Source organism: Macaca mulatta, chromosome 15, assembly GCF_049350105.2.
Source record: "Macaca mulatta isolate MMU2019108-1 chromosome 15, T2T-MMU8v2.0, whole genome shotgun sequence".
NCBI classification, from domain to species: domain Eukaryota; kingdom Metazoa; phylum Chordata; class Mammalia; order Primates; family Cercopithecidae; genus Macaca; species Macaca mulatta.
The window spans coordinates 63612108-63632828 of NC_133420.1; the positions used below are offsets into that span (position 1 = coordinate 63612108).

Below are 20721 nucleotides of genomic sequence, written 5' to 3' on the forward strand. Positions count from 1 at the left end.
AGCCACCAAGATGTCCTTCAGCAGGTGAATGGAGGAAAAAAAGACAACAACTTTGGTGCATGCAGACTATGGGATATTATTCAGTGCTAAAAAGCTATTAAGTCATGAAAAGACATGAAGGAACTTTAAATGCATATTACTATGTGAAAGAAGCCAGTCTGAAAAGCCTCCATACTTTATGATTTCAACTATATGACATTCTGGAAAAAGTAAAACAGTGAAGATGGTAAAATGATTAGTGGTTGCCAGGGGTTGGGGGAAGGGAAGGATGAAAGGCAGAACACAGAGGATTTTTAGGGCAGTGAAACTAATCTGCATGATACTGTAATGGTAGATATATGTCATTATACACTTGTCAAAACCCATAGAATGTATAACACCAAACCCATAGAATGTATAACACCGAGAGTAAACCCTAATGCAAATGAGGGATTTGGGGTGATAATGTGTTGATATAGGTTAACCAATGGAAACAAATGTACCACTCTGTTGCAGAAGGTTGATAGTGGGGGAGGTTGTGCATATGTGAGGACAGAGGATATGTGGGAACTCCCTGTACTTTCCACTCAGTGTGAACCCAAGTGTGCTAAAAAAGTTTATTAATTTAAAAAATGCTAGATGTTAAAAATCTGAAAAACCTGATTCACTAATAAGATATGATAGCTGCTCGAATTCCTTATCACACATTTAAAAGAATCAAAGATGTAGCAACCAAAACTCACTTTTAATCTTGATGCTATTTATAAGGTAGTAGCAACCAAAATTTGTGGTTAATCCTGATACTATTTATAATACGTATTATTTTTGTGTGACGTGTTCACTTGCTATTGTGCAGTTGGCCATGATGCCATAAAAAGAACATACACCAAGCAGATGATTCATAGCCTTGCCCAACACTTAATTGAGAACAGCACATATTTGTACTTCTTTGCATAATTTTACGTGAGCTCTGTGCATAGGCTTGGATTAAAGAAAGATCATTTCACGTCTGAATCTGTTCTGGTAATAAACAGAAAAAAGAGAAAAGATAAGTGCAGAGCCACACTTTTTTCGAATCAAGGACTTTTAAAGAAGATTGCACAGAGATGGCAGGAAAATAATTATTCCAAGTTCTAATCAAAAGTGAGTCAATTAGACAGAACAAATGTTAATGTGGTAGTAGCCTCTAGTATGTCAAAAATTGAAAAATAGAACACTTTTGTGTATGTCCATTGTCTTGCATATTAAATGTTATTTAGAATATCTGTATTTTTAAAGAAACTCAAATTAACTACTTGTGGGATGTGACAAACCTCCATTGGGGAAAAGTTAGATTTTTGTTTAATCAGGTTGTATTATTCCAGAGTTTTGTATAATGTATGTTTGAACATATCTATTTTAATTCTGATACCCTTTTTCTCTCCCAGAATAATGAATCACACTCTGTTCCACAGCTGGTTTAAATATGTCATTGTGTTCTTTTTTAGCTTTTTGTAATCATAACAGCATTTGTTGTTTAATCCAGCTGAAATTTATGGAAGTGTATAGTGTGATGTACGGATCAAAGGCAACCTTCATTCAATTGAATGTTGTTGCTGTTCCACTATTTATTAAAACATGATTCCTTCTTTAAGCTATTAATTTTGGTCTGATGTATATGTATTAAATTCTTACAGTTTGGATTCATTTTCTGGTATCATGAATATGAATGATTTTGCAAAACAAAAATCCAATGGTGTATAGTTCAATAATTGTTACCTCGTACATAACTTCAAATCTGGTAGGAAGAATCTGACATTGTGATCTTCAGAAGGTCCTTGTATTGTTCCATTATTCTTCACTAGTAATTTATGGTGTTCAGTAGAGTCTTTTGGATCATTTAAAACACCAAATAACTGTGCTTACAAGGCCAGATTTCCTATAAGCCCTACTTCAAACATAGTGGAATTTGAATCTTTGGGGACAGAGCCCAGCAATATGTATATTAAAGACATTCGTTTTTGTTTTTGTTTTTGTTTATGTTTTTGTTTTTTTTTTTTCAGTCAGAGTCTTGCTGTGTCACCCAGGCTGGGGTGCAGTGGTGTGATCTCTGCTCACTACAACTTCTGCCTCTCTTGTTCAAGCGATTTTTCTGCTTTAGCCTCCTGAGTAGCTGGGATTACAGGCATATGCCACCACACTCGGCTAAGTTATATATACATATATATATATATATATATATATATATATATATATATATATATATATATATATATTTTTTTTTTTTTTTAGTAGAGATGGGTTTCACCATGTTGGGCAGGCTGGTCTTGAACTCCTTACCTTAAGTGATCTGCCCACCTCGGCCTCCCAAAGTGCTGGGATTACAGGTGTGAGCCACCAAGCCCAGCCATATTAAAGAAGCTTTTTGTTTGTTACAATTTGAGAGCTTCTACTTTAGGAATAAAGGTCACTTTTATTGTAATTCTTTCCCCAAATCCCTGGCCAATCCCCCTGCTTTCCTTTATACTCTTATACTAGTCTTGATTGGGTGCAGTGGCTCACACCTGCAATCCCAATACTTTGGAAGGTCCAGGCGGGAGGATTGCTTGAGGCCAGGAGTTTGAGACCAGCCTGGGCAATATAGCAAGATCCTAACTCTACCAAATATATATATGTATGTGTGTGTGTGTGTGTGTGTGTGTGTGTGTGTGTATGCCTAACTTTACCAAATCTATCTATCTGTCTGTCTCTGTCTGTCTGTCTATCTATCTATACCAGGCATAGTGTGTGTGTGCCTGTGGTCTTAGCTGAGGGAGGCTGAGGCCAGAGGATAGCTTGAGCCTCAGGAGTTCAAAGTTGCAGTGAGCTGTGATGGTACCACTGTGCTCCATCCAGGCTGGGCAACACAACAAGATTCTGTCTCTAAAAAAAAATAAATAAAAACAAAAAGAAAACAGTCTTATGCTTTTATTCTTGACTCGATCTGTCATGTCTGGAATTATGATTATTCTCAATGATTTGATATTTGTAATTATTATGAATACAATAGTATTCCTTGTTTTGTTTTGGTTTTTTTTTTTTTTTTTTGGTTCTTGGTTTGTGTTGTTGTGTATTGAACACAGGAACATATATGTAGGTATGTGGGAATACAATAGATTTTGGGGAACTTATTTCTATTTTCTAACTTTTCTGAACTCATATTACTGCTAATAGTTTTCCGGTTAATTTTTAGAAATACTGTAATGGGTTTTCTGCAAAAACTGACCTATATTTCTTTCTCCACTATATTTATGTCTCTTATTTTGCACTTGACCACATTTTTATATCTATTTGCACTTGGCTACATTTTAGAACTATTTGAAATGAGAATTAGGGTGGGGACAGTGTATAAGCTAAAGAAAATTACTAGTTCAGTCAGCTAAAAAATTACACATAACAATTCAGATAAGAATGAGAACTGAAGAAAGAAGTTGCTTCTTTTTTAAAAAATTGACTGTACTGAGGTATAATTTGCACACAATAAAATGTACCCATTCTAGGCCAGGTGCAGTGGCTCCCGCCTGTAATCCCAGCACTTTGGGAGGCCGAGGCAGGAGAATCACGACATCAGGAGATCAAGACCATCCTGGCTAACATGGTGAAACCCCGTCTCTACTAAAAAATACAAAAATCAGCTGGGTGTGCAGGCGGGCGCCTGTAGTCCCAGCTACTCGGGAGGCTGAGGCAGGAGAATGGTGTGAACCCAGGAGGTGGAGCTTGCAGTGAGCCGAGATCGTGCCATCGCACTCCAGCCTGGGCGACAGTGAGACGCTGTCTCAAATAATAATAATAATAATAATAATAATAATAATAATAATAATAGTAAAAGTACCCATTCTAAGACTCAGTTCTATGGGTCTTAAGAAATGTATGCACTTTTGTGACTACCATCACAAAATCAAGATATAAAATATTCCCACCACTCCCCAAAGCTTCTTCATACCCTTGCAATCAACCCCACCACCTCCCGAGGCTCCAGGCAACAACTGGTATGATTTTTGTCACCATATATTAGCTATGACGTTTCTAGAATTCCAGTCATACACCATGGACTCTTCTGTGTCTGGCCTCTTTCACTTAGTGCAATGTTTTTGAGATAATCCCATGTCTTAGCAATTTTTGGGTATTTTGTTCCTTTTTATTGCTGGGTAGTATTCCATTGTATGGATGTACCTCAATTGGTTTTTTTTTTTTTGTTTTTTTTTTTGTTTTTTTTTTTGTTTTTTGAGACTGAGTCTGGCTCTGTCGCCCAGGCTGGAGTGCAGTGGCCGGATCTCAGCTCACTGCAAGCTCCTTCTCTCGGGTTCACGCCATTCTCCTGCCTCAGTCTCCTGAGTAGCTGGGACTACAGGCGCCCGCCACTTCGCCCGGCTAGTTTTTTGTATTTTTTAGTAGAGATGGGGTTTCACTGTGTTAGCCAGGATGGTCTCGATCTCCTGACCTCGTGATCCGCCCGTCTCAGCCTCCCAAAGTGCTGGGATTACAGGCTTGAGCCACCACGCCCGGCCCTCAATTTGTTTATCTTTTGACTTATTGATGGATATTTGAGTTATTTTCAATGTGGGGCTATTATGAATAAAGATTCTATGAGGATTTGTATACACATCTTTGTGTGGATGTATTTTTATTTCTTTTGTGTAAACACTCATGTCTCAAGATGTACTCAAGGCATCTTAATTTATGTAGATGAACGAGTGGAGATACATGGAGGCCAATGCCTTTGAAAGAAGATTTTTATTACTTACATTTCCCAAGAGGAGAGGTCACACCATACCATGCTGGGGCCATATGGGGAAGCACCAAGGTTTTTTCAGGAGGCAGAAGCAAGAGTGAGGGGAAAGCCTAGGCCAGAGACTCTATTAGAGTTTCCATGGGAAAGACAGGGCAGGTGTGGGTAGACAGCATAGGACTGAAAAATATGTGGGCTCTGGGCTATGAGGGTGGTCTCTGGTTGTCCAATACATGGCCCTGGGTGGTTTAGGGCAGGGAAATATTGGTTGGTATGTGAGTTAGATAAGGAGGTGATTCAGAGTATAGGCTCTGGATCTCAGAGGAAATGTAAACAACTTTGGTTGTTAGTTTGGCCCTGAAATTAATGGATGTGAAATAGACAAATACAGAATCTAAGAAAACACAGAACAACTGAAGACTTGAACTACTGTCTCAAGGAAGTGTATATTTAACTTCATAAGAAACCAGTAGCTGTTTTCCAAAGGATTGTACCTTATTACATTCTCATCAGCAATGTATGAGAGTTCTAGCAGCTACATATCCTCCATAACACTTGGTGTTGTCAGTCTTTAAAATTTTAGACATTCCAATGAGTGTATGGTGAAATCTCATTGTGGTTTTAATTTCATTTTCCATAGTGACAAATGATGTTGAACAATTTTCATGTGCTTCTTGGACATTTATAAATCTTTTGTGAAACTCTTTTGTGAAGCATCGGTTCAAATCTTTCCCTCATTTTGGGGGACTGTCATATTATTGCATTGTAAAAGTTCTTTACATATTATGGATACAAGTCCTTTACCAGATATATGCATTGCAGCTATTGTCTGTCAATCTGTTGCTTACCCATTCATTTTCTTAATGGTATTGTCTGAAGAGCAAAAGTTTTAAACTTTGGTGAAGTCCACTTTGGCACTTATTTCCTTTAGGGTTCATGCTTTTTTGCATCTTAAGAAACTTTTGCCTATTCTGAGGTCACAAAGACTTTCTCCTATGTTTTCTTCTAGACTTTCTATAGTTCTAGCTTAAGCATTTAGGTCTATGATTGATTTCAAGTGAAGTTTTGTGAATGGTGTGAAGTAAAGGTCAAGGTTCATTTTTTCCCCATATGACTCTCCAGTTGCTCCAGAAATATCAACGCCCAACTGGCTTGGGCCTGCCTTGACTCTGCTGATACAATGGACCCCTGAAGATGTGCCTAATATTCCCATTTGTTCTAAATCTTTCCATTCAATGACCTTGACCCATTAAATGGAAAGATTTAGTGATGGGGTCACTCCATCATTCACCATGGTGATCCTGTTGACAACAGGTGGAGTGCATTGGTGCAATCAAGGTGCACTCTGTGCAGCCTTGAACCTCTGGCTCAAGTGGTCCTCCTGCCCCAGCCTTCCAAGTAGCTGGGACTACAGGCATGTGCCATCATACCCAGCTAGTTTTAAAATTTTTTGTAGAGATGGGGTCTCGCCATGTTGCCCAGGCTGGTCTGAAACTCTTGGCCTCAAGCGATCCTGCTGCCTTTGCCTGCCAAAGTGCTGGGATTACAGGTATGAGCCACCATGCCTAGCCAGAAAGCCCAATTTTTAAGATTATTGTCTAACTTGACACTCTACGAGAAAACCAAATGTTTTATTCTAGGGAGTCTTTGTTCATCCCCATGAATTAATGAAACTATTGATTGAATAGGGGGAACAACTGGGCAACTTGATTTTGGGAATATAAAACCACACTGGTCAAGGGTGCCTCTTCTGGCAGCATGAACAATTAGATTCTCTGAGTATTCTCATCTTGCTGAGTGTGGAACATAACTGAACATGCTGAATAAAATCTAAAAACATTTTTTTAAAAGGTATTGATGAGCTTTCCAGAAACTAAGGGATACTCAAAGGCCAAAAACTAAGTGAAATCTGCCCCCCCAGAGACTTAAAAGCATTGACATTTTAGGCTTTTGCTGTGAGGGAATTTGCCAGGCTGGTGAACACCTCACAGGCTTGGTGATGCCCAAGGGCTTGGCCCACAGGAGGAGACTTGCGCGAGGAAGTCTTCCTAGCCTGCCTCTTCCTTCAACCCCTCTGCCCTGGTCCCAAATCTTCTAGGGCCTTGCTTCTCAAAGCGTGGCCTGCAGAGTTCAGCAGCATAGACATTACCTGGAAATCTGTTAGAGATGTAGAATCTCAGACCCTACCTCAGACTCACCGAATCCTTATCCACATTTTCAGATGAGTCATGAAAACATTCAAGTTTGAGAAGCACCCATCTCAGGAGCTTGCAGAAATTTCAATTGTCAGCTTCAGCAGTGTCCACCAGGTGGCAGGTTTGCAATAGGCACAGGTAGCTAGAGCTGCAACCGGCCACCCAAGTCTCTAAGTGGCACTAGAAGTTAGGAACAATTGCTCATGAACTGTGGAGGAATGAATGGAGGAGTGACTCCAGAGGAGACCTAATCAAAGAGTGGCGGGTGGGGGGTGTGAGCCACAAGTTCCTCCTGTCTGGGCAGTCTCCAGTTGTATTGTCTAGTGAGAGGCATAGGCTATACCCTCTCATTTTACAGACAAAGAAATCAAGGCCCAGAGAGGGAGGGAGACTTAGCCAAGTGCTCAGCAGCAGGAAGTAGTATCAGGGTTGGACTTGGAAGGCAGGTGTCAGGCTGCCTGGCCTGGGCTGAGAGCACTCTACGGTCTAAGCTGACCTGAGCAGCTGCCTCTCCACTCCCTCCCCTCAGATGCTCTTTGAACAGCTATCTAATTTTCTCTGGAAGTGCTAGAAGCTGCTGTTATAATAATTCAATTTGGATGGCCAGTGGTATTTCCACATAATATAGTTTGGATATTTGTCCTCGCTCAAATCTCATGCTGAATTGTAATCCCCAGTGCTGGAGCTGGGGACTGGTGGGAGATGTTTGGATCATGGGCAGATTCCTTATGGCTTGGTGCTATCTTCGTGATAGTGAGTTCTCCCAAGATTCAGTTGTTGTAAAGTGTGGCACCTCCTGCCTGCTCTGTCTCTCCCTTTGTCTTTCTCTCTCTCTCACTCACTCCTGCTTTGACCATGTGAAGTGCCTGCTCCCACTTCACCTTCTGCCATGAGTAAAAACTCCCTGAGGCCTCCCCAGAAGCTGAGCAGATGCTGGAGCCATGCTTGTATAGTCGCAGAACCATGAGCCAGTTAAACCTCTTCTCTTTATAAATTACCCAGTCTCAGGTATTTCTTTATAGTAGTACAAGAATGGCCTAATACACCACAATACTCAAGGTCCTGTGGCTAGAATCACTGCCTAGGAAGGTCAACTTTGAAAGGACCTCAAAGCCATGAAGCCTAAAACTAGCTTCCAGCAAGGGAGAGAGACAGCTGAGGCCACAGAGGGGCTCCAACAGCCAGCCCACTGCCCCCACACTGCCATGTCTTGCCATTAGTTCATTTGGGTTTTTTGTTTGCTTCTTCATTGCTTTGTTTCTTTGGTTCCAATTAGGCCTACTCTCATGTCTAAAGGATTTGTAGTAACCCAAAAATGTATTCAAGGCCAAAAAATTAAAAATAGATAGGTGAGGAAATGGGGCAATGGGAAACTAAAAGTACAGATGTAGAGGCACTTTCCCTCCAGGTCCTTTGATAGAAGCTTCCATTACCTGTGACACAACAGGGAAACTCAGTTTACTTGTTCGTCCTAGTCCCATGGTTCACGGCCTGGACCTTGGGAAAGTCCCTTCTTTCCTCGGAGTTATCATTTCTCCATGAGCACAGTGAGGCGCTTAGAGATCATATGTTCTGGCCACCTGGGATCTTGACAGTCACTCACTCAGTTAGGGGTTTCTGAAATACCAGGTTCCTCACAGCAGCCTTCAGGCCCTTGTTCCTCAGGCTGTAGATGATGGTGTTCAGCATGGGGGTGGCCACTCCATAGGAGAGGGAGATGAGTTTGTCTGCAAAATCCTGCTTGTCTGCCCCCAGTGGGTCCTTCGATTTGGGTTTCCCATACGTGAAGAGGGTGGTCCTGTAGAAGACAACCACAACTGTGAGGTGGGCAGAGCAGGTGGAGAAGGCCTTTTGCCTGATCACGTTGATAGAGATGTCAGCACAGGCCAACTTCAGGACAGCCAGGACCTCACAGGTCAAGTGGTTGATGATATTGTCCCCATAGAAGGGCAGGCAACTGACCACGTTTAGTCTCTTCCCTTCCCTCAGGGCAGATGGGCCAAGAACTCCTCTGCTGTGGTGATATCAGCCAGGAGTCAGTCCCAGGTACCCTGTAACTCTAGTGCCAAGACCTTAAACTTTTACTGACCTTTAAGTAAATTTCACTTCACCAGCGAGCCTCTATGACTGGATAGCAAGGGGCCTCCTGCACGTTCTGGCCAAGTTGAAGTTCATTTCTCTCTGAACCTCCCTCCTCCCCATTTCCCATCAGCTCTCACGAAAGACACTGACTTGCTTCTGAGGCTGGTCCTGAGGTTTCCCTTGCTTTTTTCAGGGAATTAAAAAATCTCCGTTTGGGACTTCTAGGTGCTCACACGTGATTTATCCTGGGTTATCATAAGCTTGTTGACAATCCAGGGGTTTTGCAGTTGGCTTTATTTTACCCTGTGCCTGAAAACCATACAAACTCTCTAGAAATCCATCTCCTCCGAGCTCTGCTTTGTGACCTGACCCCTTCCCAGGTTGTTACAGGAGCACTTCCTGCCAGGAGCTCTAAGACTCTCCTGTACTTTCACGAGCACACAGTGTCTGTGCCATGGCCATTTGACTCAAGTCAACAGATGGCTACTGAGCACACCTTCTGTGCCAGGCATGATTCTCAGCACTGGGGACTCAGAGATGAAAATCAAAGTTTCTACTTTAAAGAGCTCAATATTTAGGAGAAGACAGACATGCCAAGAAATCAGTGCAAGGGCTATAACAGCAACAACAGCAGCTGTAGAAGCAGTGGTAGGAGCTATTATCAATTGAATATGTTTTGTACTAGGAGGTCAGATGCGGTGATTCACCTTTGTAATCCCAGCACTTTGGGAGGCTGAGGCAGGCGGATTGCTTGAGCTCAGGAGTTCAAAACCGGCTTGAGTAACACAATGAGACCCCATCTCTACAATTTTTTTTTTTTAAAGAAATTAGCTGGGTTTGGGGGCATGCACCTGTAGTCCCAGCTATAATCAAGCAGCTTAGCAGTTAAGCCTCAAAAGGCATTTTAAAACTCTTTTTACTTTCCCCTTTCTTCCTCCTCCCACCCCCAGTCTCAAGATACAACTTTGAGACAGACTGCATATGTGTTACCTTTCATCTTGAAATACAGCCTCGGAATGGGCTGTGAACCTCCACTCCCTTTCTTTTCCCACTCTGTGCTCCCATGCCTTATGCACATTTATTTACCTAGATGCTTGTTAAGCACACACCACACTCACTTATCTGGTCATATGCTTCCTTTGATGCTGCAGGGTCAGATCCTGATAGGGACCAGACACCTCCAGAATTCTCTCTCCAACAAAAGGTTACCTCAGGGTTGGAACCCACTCTCAGCTGAAGAGTGACCACAAGATTGACTGTGATTAATTTATAACCTGGTAGGATCCACGATGGCACCAGCCCCTTCACCAAATGGAACAATAATTCAAGATGAGCCATTGGAGTGTCAAGGAACCTGGTACCTCCTAGCCCCCCTTGCCTCTTCCACATTCCAAAATGTTTTCTTTAAAAACCCCTGCATTCCCTCCACAAATTGAAGAGTGGAATTTGCTGTCTACTTTTCCCCTTGCTGGCATAGATAATAAAGGAATATTACTCTTCCTTATCATAACTCATTATTATTTTGACTTCTTTCTACAAGCAGTGAGCAACCAGATCCTTTTGCTAGTGCCACAGCTACTCAGGAGGCTGAGGTGGGAGGATTGCTTGAGCCCAGGAGGTTGAGGATGCAGTGAACCAAGATCATACTGCTGCACTCCAGAATGGGTGAGAGAGCAAGACCTTGTCTCAAAAAAAATTAAAAAAAAGAAAGATTATATACTAGGCACCTTATCTACTGTCATTCTCATAACATCCTCAGAAGGAAAGAGCTATCATTCCTGTTCTCAGATGAAGAGAGAAAGCGCAATAAAATCCAAAACATGTGGCTAAAGAATGGGGGCAGATGTTCTCAATCCACTGGTAGGCTTTTAAGCTGGATCTGAGTCCCAGCCATATAACTGCCCTGTTTTCCTCTCTGCTTTTAAATGTAAAGGTCAGACTAAAAGACTGAATGAATATCCATCTACCCCTGACATCTTCCATACACAGGTCAGGATCTGTAGGAACTCTGTCTAGGCCCCATGTCTCCAAGGTCAGATTCCTCTCTGACCCAGGGCTGGATGTCTTGATTTCCCTTGAGGAACTCCTCTTCTGTCTTAGGGAGAAAGCCATTTGGTTTATTCCACAAATGGAATCATGGTTCAAACCTTCATTCTCTTGTAAGAATAAAGATAAGAAATGTTTCTATTTTGGGATCACTTAAGCCTAATTAATTTGATTTGGAAGTATTCATGTTTGGAGTGTTTGCCAGTGTTTTTCTTTCAGTGGTCATGCAAAATAGTCATAGAAACAGCCATGGGATAGATGCTGTCTGCTTAATTGGGGTTCCCTAAAACACACCACCATACAGGCCAGTCTTCAATTCTGGCTTTTGTTTTGCTCATTGACAATGGTAGGTCCAAGCTTAGAAGGGGCCTTAGGGACTAATCAGGCCAACTCCTATGCAAAGCATACAGGCCCTACTACTTCTTGATCATGGTCCTCCAGGCTCAGCTGGAATACAAATGCCCCTTGACTTACAATGGCGCAATGTAGTGATAAACCATCATAAATGGAAAATATTGTAAGTTGAAAATGCATTGAATACCCTTAACTTGCTGAGTGTCATGGCTTAGCCTTGCCTATCCTAAATGTGCTCAAAACACTTATAGCAGTCTACAGTTGGGCAAAATCATCTAGGACAAAGTCAATTTTATAAGGCAGTGTTGAATATCTCATGTAATTTATTGACTACTATACTGAAGGTGAAAAGAAATGGTTGTATGAGTACTCGAAGTACAGTTTCTACTGAATGCATATCATTTTTGCACCATTGTAAAGTTGAAAAATTGTCAGCCAGCTTTCTTCCAGCACCCTGTGCTGAGAAGAGCTCTATGTACATAGGATACATTTGTTTATAATTTATGTGTACTTGGGTAATCCTAACCATTAATTTTTCCAGAAGTAAATACCTTGGGGATGAGGAGAGCCATCAAACCTCCATTTTTCTTTCTGGGGTCTGGCTTTGTCACCCAGGCTGGAATGCAGTGGCACAATCAGCTCACCAAAGCTTTGAACTTCTGGGCTCAAGTGATCCCTTTGCCTCAGTCCCGAGTATTTTGGACTACGTATGCACCACTACACCTGGCTAACTTTAAAAAATGTTTTTGTAGAGATGGAGTGGGGGGTCTCACTCTGTTGCCCACGCTGGTCTCAAACTCTTGGCCTGAAGAGATCTTTCTGCCTCACCCTCCCAAAGTGCTAGGATTACAGGCATGAGCCACCATGCCCAGCCAAGAACTCCATCTTTCTTTTTTCTTTTTTGAGATGGAGTCTCACACTGTCACGTGGGCTGGAGTGCAATGGTGTGATCTCGGCTGACTGCAACCTCCGCCTCCTGGGTTCAAGCGATTCTCCTGCCTCAGCCTTCTGAGTAGCTGGGATTACGGGTGCCTGCCACCACATCCAACTAATTTTTTGTATTTTTAGTAGAGATAGCATTTCACTATGTTGGCCAGGTGGGTCTCGAACTCCCAACCTCAGGTGATCCGCCCACCTTGGCCTCCCAAAGTGCTGGGATTACAAGCATGAACCACGGCGCCCGGACTTCAGAACTCCATTTTTCTACTGACACCTCCTCTGGTTCCTGTCCTCACCCATGCCAATTGCTTCCAATTATATTCAGTTGCTCAAATGGTCAGTTGCTCCATTTATATCATCATTGGCTGCCTTTATTCCCTTCTGTCTTCAGACATTCCCAGGCATTTCAGACCTATAATGATGCATAAAAGGTGCCCACTCACTTTTGTACAAATAACATTGGTGTTATTTCCTTCTGAATATGCCTGGAACTAGAATTTACGTTATCTGGTGTCAGAGTCACAGAAATGCCTCATGTCTTGTGAAATAAGGCTTCTCTATCTTTTGTGCCTAAATTCATATTGAACCTATGCTATTTCTAAGGAGATGAGAGTGGATGTATGCCAGGAATCACAATTTTTTCAAATTGCTCCTTGAAAGGGACTTCTTTAAAAGTCATCAGGCCATCACGGCCCCCACAGAGGAATACGCTGCTGCTCTGCTGGCCACTGCTTTAGAGAGAGTGTCTGGCAACCAAGAGATCCTTCAGGTTGGGATGGCTCCTGTAGAGGAAGGAGCCAAAAGGCTCAAAGAATTTGGTATGCTAAATGGACTTTTAAATTAGACCTACCAGATGGCTATGTTCCCTAGGAAGGCTAGGGGACACTCTCTTCACTAAGTTAATAAGAAAATGCACTAGTGAGGTACATTATCGAGAAGTTCAGCAGTGTTTATCCTCTGTCAGCTGAGGCTGACTGTAGGAGGTGCTGTTTTGGAAGTGGGGTCTCCTATTTAATGGAGATGATAATTTTCTAGAATAGTAGATGCCTAATGACAGCACTTAACTATTAGGGGCAAGAAGATTAATTGCTGTAATAGACAGCAAGGTCAGAATAGCAACCAGAGGACCAGACCCACAGGAATGTATGGTGATGAGTATGAAACTGTGATGTTCCTAGGAGCAAGACAGGTAGGCAATTTAAAACGTTGTAAATGTATGTAATTAAAAAAAAAATCAAGCATGGATGAGCAGAAGCCTGACAACAGCTTCCCTGTTGAAAAATTATGATTATTCACTCAATTCCAGACCTAAATTAATTCTCAGATCCAAAATACCTCAATTGAAGGAGAGGCTGGTCTCTGAGGAGGAATCCTGCAATGCCCTTGCATGTATATAGTAGTGATTTTCTCTATATTTCCCTTCAGGGACTTGTGACTATTTCCCTGAGTAGCTATACACTGGGGAAAATGGAATACCCCAATATTTTGAGGGCTGTTTGTTATGAATCTTAACTGACACTAATACCAAGGAACCCAAAGGAGCATCACAGATCCCTTTTACTGTAGGAGTATATGGAAATCAGATGATAAATGGGGTCTAGACCCAAGTTTGTTTCCTGATAGGACAAATGGATTTTTATGGAACTAACCACTGGTAGTCATTCTCCAGGTTTCCAAATGTGTAACTGGCACAGACATACATAATAGCTGTTCTCACATTTGCAGTAGGGATGAGTCCTGCCTAGAGTGGGATCTGCGACATCCACCTCTCCCCTGCCTCTGGAAGGAATCTCTCCTCCTTCCTTTTTTCATGTCTGCTCCTTCTTCTTCCCCTTCTGGACACCTAAATGTGTCTCTTTAATGGGCTTAGGCTTTTTAAAAAGTGAAGGGAACTAGTGAATTCCAGCTGTTTTAATTATCTAGGCCACCCTCTCTATGTCCTCATTACACTCCCACCAGTAAAAACGCATTTAGGGCAAAGACCTGAGTCTTATTTCACATGGGGATGAGGAAGAAAAAAAGAGAAAAGAAAAGGAGAAAACAACCTAGTATGTACTGGCATGGCTAAAGGACCAAAGTTTGGTAATAACTGACAGCTATGGTCTGAATGGTTCCCCTAAATTCATATGTTGAAACTTAATTATCAATGTAATAGTATTAAAAGGTACAACCCCATGAATGGGATTAGTAACCTTATAAAAAGGCTGGAGGGAACCAGCTAGCCCCGTTTTTGCTTTTTCATCCCTTCTGCCATGTGAGGACATAGTGTTCGAGGTATCATCTTGGAAGCAGAGACTGGACTGTCACCAGACATCAAACATGCTGGTGCCTTGATCTTGGACCTCCCAGCCTCTAGAACTGTGAGAAATAAATTTGTACTATTTATACATTACCTAGTCTCAGGTATATTGTTAAAGCAGCAAAAATGGATGAAGACGCTGACATTTACAAATATAAAGTGGACTGAAAATAGTCACTATAATACATTAAGTTTCACTCCTATCTCAGTCTGTTTCTTGAGTGTAGGAGGAAGTCATGGACTTAGAGCTCTTTGGGCTGCAAAGGACACATAGCCAATCTCACTGGTGTGTGATGACTGTTATTGCTGGCCTGTTATTAGTTGTAGGATTGAGAATTATTTTTGCATTTGCTTCTTCACAGTCTTTTTGGTGTTTCAGAACAATGTGGGCATACTCATGGAATGTGTGCTATGTGTAACTGCTATGTGTCATGTTGGTTGCATGGACAAAAGTTTGGAAGCTGCTGGCACCCAGTCATACAGTACTTAGTTACTGCTGCAGTCAGGTGGCAAGTTTGCCTCTGAATTCCCCTGTGGTGACAATAAATAGATGAATGTTGTGAATGACAAGATTCTTAGTGTCCATGAGATCAAAACAAAGCAGCTGCTCAGGTCTCACTATTTCTAGTGCTAAGATGTGAAAAGAATTCCTGCCGTAGTACTAATACTCACCATTACATGTTGGGGTAGATGACATTTTCCAATTTATCCCTACATGAGAAATAGCAAAGGTCTCTGGGGTGACACCAAATCAGAGTAAAGTAAGTAGCAGTTTTACATAGGACAAAACAACATTGTATTAGTCCATTCGTGCAATGATATAAAGAAATACCTGAAACTGGGTAATTTACAAAGAAAAGAGTTCTAATTGGCTTGTGATTCCAGAGGCTGTACAGGAAGCATGGCTGGGGAGGCTTCAGGAAACTTACAATCGTGGCAGAAGGTAAAGGGGAAACGATCATATCCTACACGGATGGAGTAGGAGGAAGAGGGTGAAGCAGGAGGTGCTACACAGTTTTAAACATCTAGATCTCATGGGAACTGACTCACTATCATGAGAACAGCAAGGGGGAAATCTGCCCCCATGATCCAATCACCTCTTACCAGGCCCCTCCTCCAACACTGGGGATTACCATTTGACAGGAGATTTGGGCAGGGACACAGAGCCACACCATATCCTGTATCCTCCAAGATCCCAAATTTTTGTTTGTTTGTCTCTTTTGACCACCTCTATAACTCTTATGGATATTCATCAAATTCTGTATCAAAGAATTTAAGATTTAGTCAGTAAAATATAGCTACACTATGACACAGTATAGTTCTGTGTAAAGCCAACAAACTAACCAGCAGCCTCAGAAATTTTATGGCTCTTTCCACTGACAGTCTAAGGTCCTCCCTGGTTACTATTTCCCCAAGAGAACAATGAGGAATTTGGAGGTTGTACATTCTGGCAGTCTGGGAATCTGTGACAGTCACTCTGTTAGGTGTTTTTGAGCCACGAGGTTCCTCACAGCAGCCTTCACATCCTTGTTCCTCAGGCTGTAGATGATGGGGTTGAGCATGGGGGTCACCACCCCATAGAAGAGGGAGATGAGTTTGTCTGCAAGGTCCTGTTTGTCTGCCCTCAGCGGGTCCTTAGACTTGGGCTTCCCATACATGAAAAGGATGGTCCCATAGAAGACAATCACGACAGTGAGATGGGCAGAGCAGGTGGAGAAGGCCTTTCTCCTCCCCTCAGCTGAGGGGATCCTCAGGATGGTGGCAATGATGAAGACGTATGAGACAAAAATAAACAGGACTGGGAGTGCAAGGAAGATCATGTTGGCCACAACCATGCTGATCACGTTGATGGAGATGTCAGCACAGGCCAACTTTAGAACTGCCAGGATCTCACAGGTGAAGTGATTGATGACATTGTCCCCACAGAAGGGAAGTCGCATTGCTAGGGATGTCTGTACTACAGAGTTGGTGATACCAGCTGTCCAGGAGCCGACAGCCATGGGCACATAAGCAGCCTTGCTCATGACCACAGGGTACCTAAGTGGGTTGCAGATGGCCACGTAGCGATCAAACGCCATCAAGCTCAAGAGAACACACTCTGTGGCTCCCATGGCAAAGGAGAGGAACATCTGCACTACACAGGCTGAGAAGGAGATGGTTTTCCTGGGGGTCAGGAAGCTGTCAAGGATAAGGGGGACTGAGGAGGTTGTATAGCAGATGTCCAGGAAGGACAGGTTCCTGAGGAAGAAGTACATGGGTGTGTCAAGGCGGGAGTCAAGGATAGTCACCAGGATAAGGACCCCATTGCCCAACAGGATCACCAGGTACATCAGCAAGATAAGCACGAAGAATGTCTCCTCCAGCTTTGGGTGGGCAGAGAGGCCCAGAAGAATGAACCCCAACATAGGGGAGGCCTCATTGGACCTGTTCATGGTGCATCTGCTCTGTCACCTGGAGGAACTCAGAGGTCAACCTCAGCATTCTCTTACTCCGAAAGTACCTGGAAGGCCAGGCACAAATCCTTGCCCTGCTGAACAACTGGGGAATAACGCTGATGATTTGTTCATCTCTATGGGGTTCTAGGAACAGTGTAGTACAGGTCAATATTTAACTTCTGCTTCCAGTAAGAACAAACAGGCTAATTTGGACTAACTGTCTTGCAGATGACAATTAGACAAACTGGAAAAAATATATAAAACATTGGAGAAGTAATAAGACAATGAGGAACATAGGGTTTTGATTCTGAGGAAAAGCAAGGACCTAGAGATGTAAGTCTAGCACTTGTGGCTGTGATTCAACTCCAGCATTTGCAGCTTCTGGAGAGAGCCATGGAGAGACTGGGAAACATTACTGACAGCCTCATGGAGATGGAGAATAGGTTTTGTTGTGAAAGACTCACCTTGAAAGGCCCCTCACTAAATGTTCTCCCTTTGGGATGGACTGTTAAAGGGCAGCACCATAAGAATAAGGGCAAATCAGAAGGAAACAGACATTTACCAATGCTGTAGTTCAGCTTCATATCTTCTCAAGCTCTGAAATTGAATTGAGGTGATACCAGAGTTTTGGTGCTCCCAAATGCCTCACAGAAGCAAACATAGATCCACTTTGGAGGAAGATAATATCACCCCAGTCTCTAAATCATTTCTACAAATAATTTTGCAAACACAACATCTGGCACACACTAAAAAAGAATAAGGCACACAAGGAGACAAGAAAACAAATCAAAACTAACAGAAAAAAAGTGACAATAGAAAATAAAGTGTCTCTTGGGGCATGTAGCAGCCAAGAGGATAGCTCTAGTGACACTTGCCGAGAGAATAAGCCCAGGCCACCTTCACACCTCTGGTGCCAAGGTCTCAACATTTGGTTGATCCTTTTATGCATCTGTGGCAGCAAGTAGTCCCCTATGCCCCATGGCCAAGTTGAATGAGAGTTCCGACTGAACCTCCCCTGTTCTTTTCATTCTCCATTGCCTGCGGCCAAGGCATTAACTTGTTCCTGAGACTCTTCACAGAACGTTGGGTCCTGCTCTGCTAGCTTTTTTTTTTTTTTTTAATGGAAAGGTTAAATCACTCTTGATAAAAGATTCTCGGATTTTCCAAACTTTGGCCAGGCACCTGAACCTTCTTCTAGGTCCATCTGTGTACTTGCTTATAAAATTCAGTTTCAGCAAAAAGCCCTGCTAAGTCAGTTCAGCAAGAACCCCCCCCCCTCAATATCTGATCATCCTCAATATTTGATGAGGTTCCTCATCCTCCACCATCCCCAGGTAATGTCTGATTACCGTGTCCTCTCTTCAGCAAGAATTCTGTTAGGTACATTTAGCCAGAATCCCCTTTACCCCCGATGTTTCTTCTTAGTAATTTTCCATCCACTGACCTCCAGCCCCCTCCTTGGCTAAAAATTCCCACTTGTGCCTGCTGTATTTGGAGTTGAGCCCAATTTCTCTCCCTTACTGAAAATTCCCATGGCAGTGGTCTCTATACCTTTTGAGATAGTCCTTAATAAAGTTGGATTTGCCATGCTTTAACAAGTGTTGATGAATCATTGTTTCCTCAACACTCCTCAGACTTCAAAGTGCTCCTCAAACTACTCGAACTATGATTTGTTCTGGACCAGTAAAAAACTTGTAGGTAACTGAGCAATATGGTTTTATTAGCATTGTATCTAAAATACTTACGAACCTCCCAGATATCCATCTCTCCAAGAACACTCAGTAATCCAGCCCCCTCCTCTGCTGTTGCAGGGATGCTTCCTGCCTAATGAGCTCTGAGATACTCCTATGTTGGTGGTTAGCACATTACAGCTGTGACCAAGTCAGTGCCCTAATAATTCAGGTCAGGTTAACATTTATCTATTGAGCATCTACTTTGGGCCAGGCATAATTCTAGGTGCTGATAAAAAAGAAAAAAAGAGCTCAAATTCTAGTGGGGAAATAGTCATGCAAACAAATACTTTCATCATCATCATTATCATCATCATCATCATCACTATCATCATCATCATCAACCATAACAATTACTTGAATGCTAAGGATAACAGGTCTTAGGGTCTATTTAGTAATTGCTCCCTTTCTAATGCAGAAAGCCCCTTTCACATTCCTGATAGTCCTAAAACCTAGATTTGACTATCTGAATAATGTGAGGTTCTTTATCTTCTGGTAAAGCTCACTTCATTTTGAAGTAGTTACTCTGTGATATTGAGCTGAAATCTGCCTCCATGCAACTTCTACCTGACCTTGTCTTCTGGAGCCCCTAAAGGCAGTTAATCTCTCTTCCACAAACTGCCTAAATATAGAGAAATAGCACGGCTTCAGCATGAAGATAAATAAGAATCAATCTCCCTTTCTCTCTTAAGGTCTTAAAAAAGTAGATATATCTCCTAGAGGCAAAAGAATCATCCAGGAGCTCACTACAAAGGCTGACACTGAGAATGGTCCCTACGCTTGAGGATGACTGAGGTGTCCGAGACACACTGCCACTGCGACGTGTATGTTGGGCAGTGCATCTGTCCCCAGCTGGGTTTCTCACTGTAGGTTGATCAGCCAACACTCAAGAACTTGCATCAGATCATATGAAGAAAATATTCCCTCTACATCATCATTATCAGATCCAGAAACATGCTTATTATTATTGCCAGACTTTGTATCTAACTCTGAAGTGAGAAAGAGCCCAACAGTTTTTATCAAGAAAGGACAACCAATTGTGAGAAGAAGACTACTAGCTGTATGGTCCCTGGCAAGCGCCTATTTCCTCAGCATGATGACAGGGTGAGGCCAGATGAGCTCAGACATTCTTGCAGGTTGAGGAGGTCTATTTGATTTTGTGAGAATAATATCATACCAATGAAATGGCTTCACATCAGCCATCCTCAAGCCCCCATTCCATTACAATCAAGTCTGATGATAGAAATGTAACCAAGCTGTTGATTAATGGGTGAAAATATATGGTTGGATCAAAGGAATAAGACCTAGTGTTCAATAGATCAGGAGGGTGACTATAGTTTACAATAAGCTACTATACCTTTCAAGATAGCTAGAAGAGAATAATTCAAATATTTCTAGCATAAAGACAAATGTTTAAAGTGATGGATATCCCAACTACACTGACTTGATCCTTGCAAATTATATGAATGTATTAAATTATCACATGTACCTTAAAACCATGTATATCTATTATATATCAATAAGAAACTGTTTTTTAAAAAATAAATGTAGCCAATGCTAATGAAAATTGTGGAATTCCTTTCACCAAAACTTGCCCTTACCTTTATAAAAAAACATCGTGAGCAAGAAGGATCAATTTTCCAATGGTTGGAAAGAGGCTATGTGTCAGAAACAGAAACACTGGGTCTGAACGCCAGGGTGAGGGCCCAGGGTGAGGGCCCGGGGTGAGGTCTCAGGACATGCGACAGGTGAAGGGTTCTTTCTGCTTCTCCTGCTTCATGTGCTTGGGGCACAATCTCCAAAGGACTGGCCATCACCCTTAGAAGATAATTTAAATTGCAATTTATTCTTTGGGACCACTGTAGTCCCTGAAGTCATTTAAAGTTTGGAAAGTGAGTTGTACTCAGTTTAGAAA

At 42.2% G+C, this 20721-nt stretch overlaps 2 protein-coding genes across 2 annotated transcripts in view; both read right to left on the minus strand.

The window, feature by feature from the left end:
• Positions 1-8345: 8345 nt before the first annotated feature.
• LOC144334634 (olfactory receptor 13C7-like) overlaps positions 8346-20721 on the minus strand; it is a 143846-nt gene continuing 131470 nt past the window's right edge. The window contains exon 4 of the mRNA XM_077965780.1: positions 8346-8719. Within this exon, the coding sequence (XP_077821906.1) occupies positions 8521-8719 (199 nt within the window). The 3' untranslated portion in view covers positions 8346-8520. The remainder of the gene's footprint in view (positions 8720-20721) is intronic.
• Positions 16114-17073, minus strand: LOC100428848 (olfactory receptor 13C7-like). The gene has a single exon (XM_002800062.3). The coding sequence runs from the start codon at positions 17071-17073 to the stop codon at positions 16114-16116; it is 960 nt and encodes a 319-aa protein (XP_002800108.3).

What these genes read in the sequence shown, in the direction of transcription:
- LOC100428848 (XM_002800062.3), bottom strand. Translation starts at nt 17,073, where the DNA reads ATGAACAGGTCCAATGAGGCCTCCCCTATGTTGGGGTTCATTCTTCTG.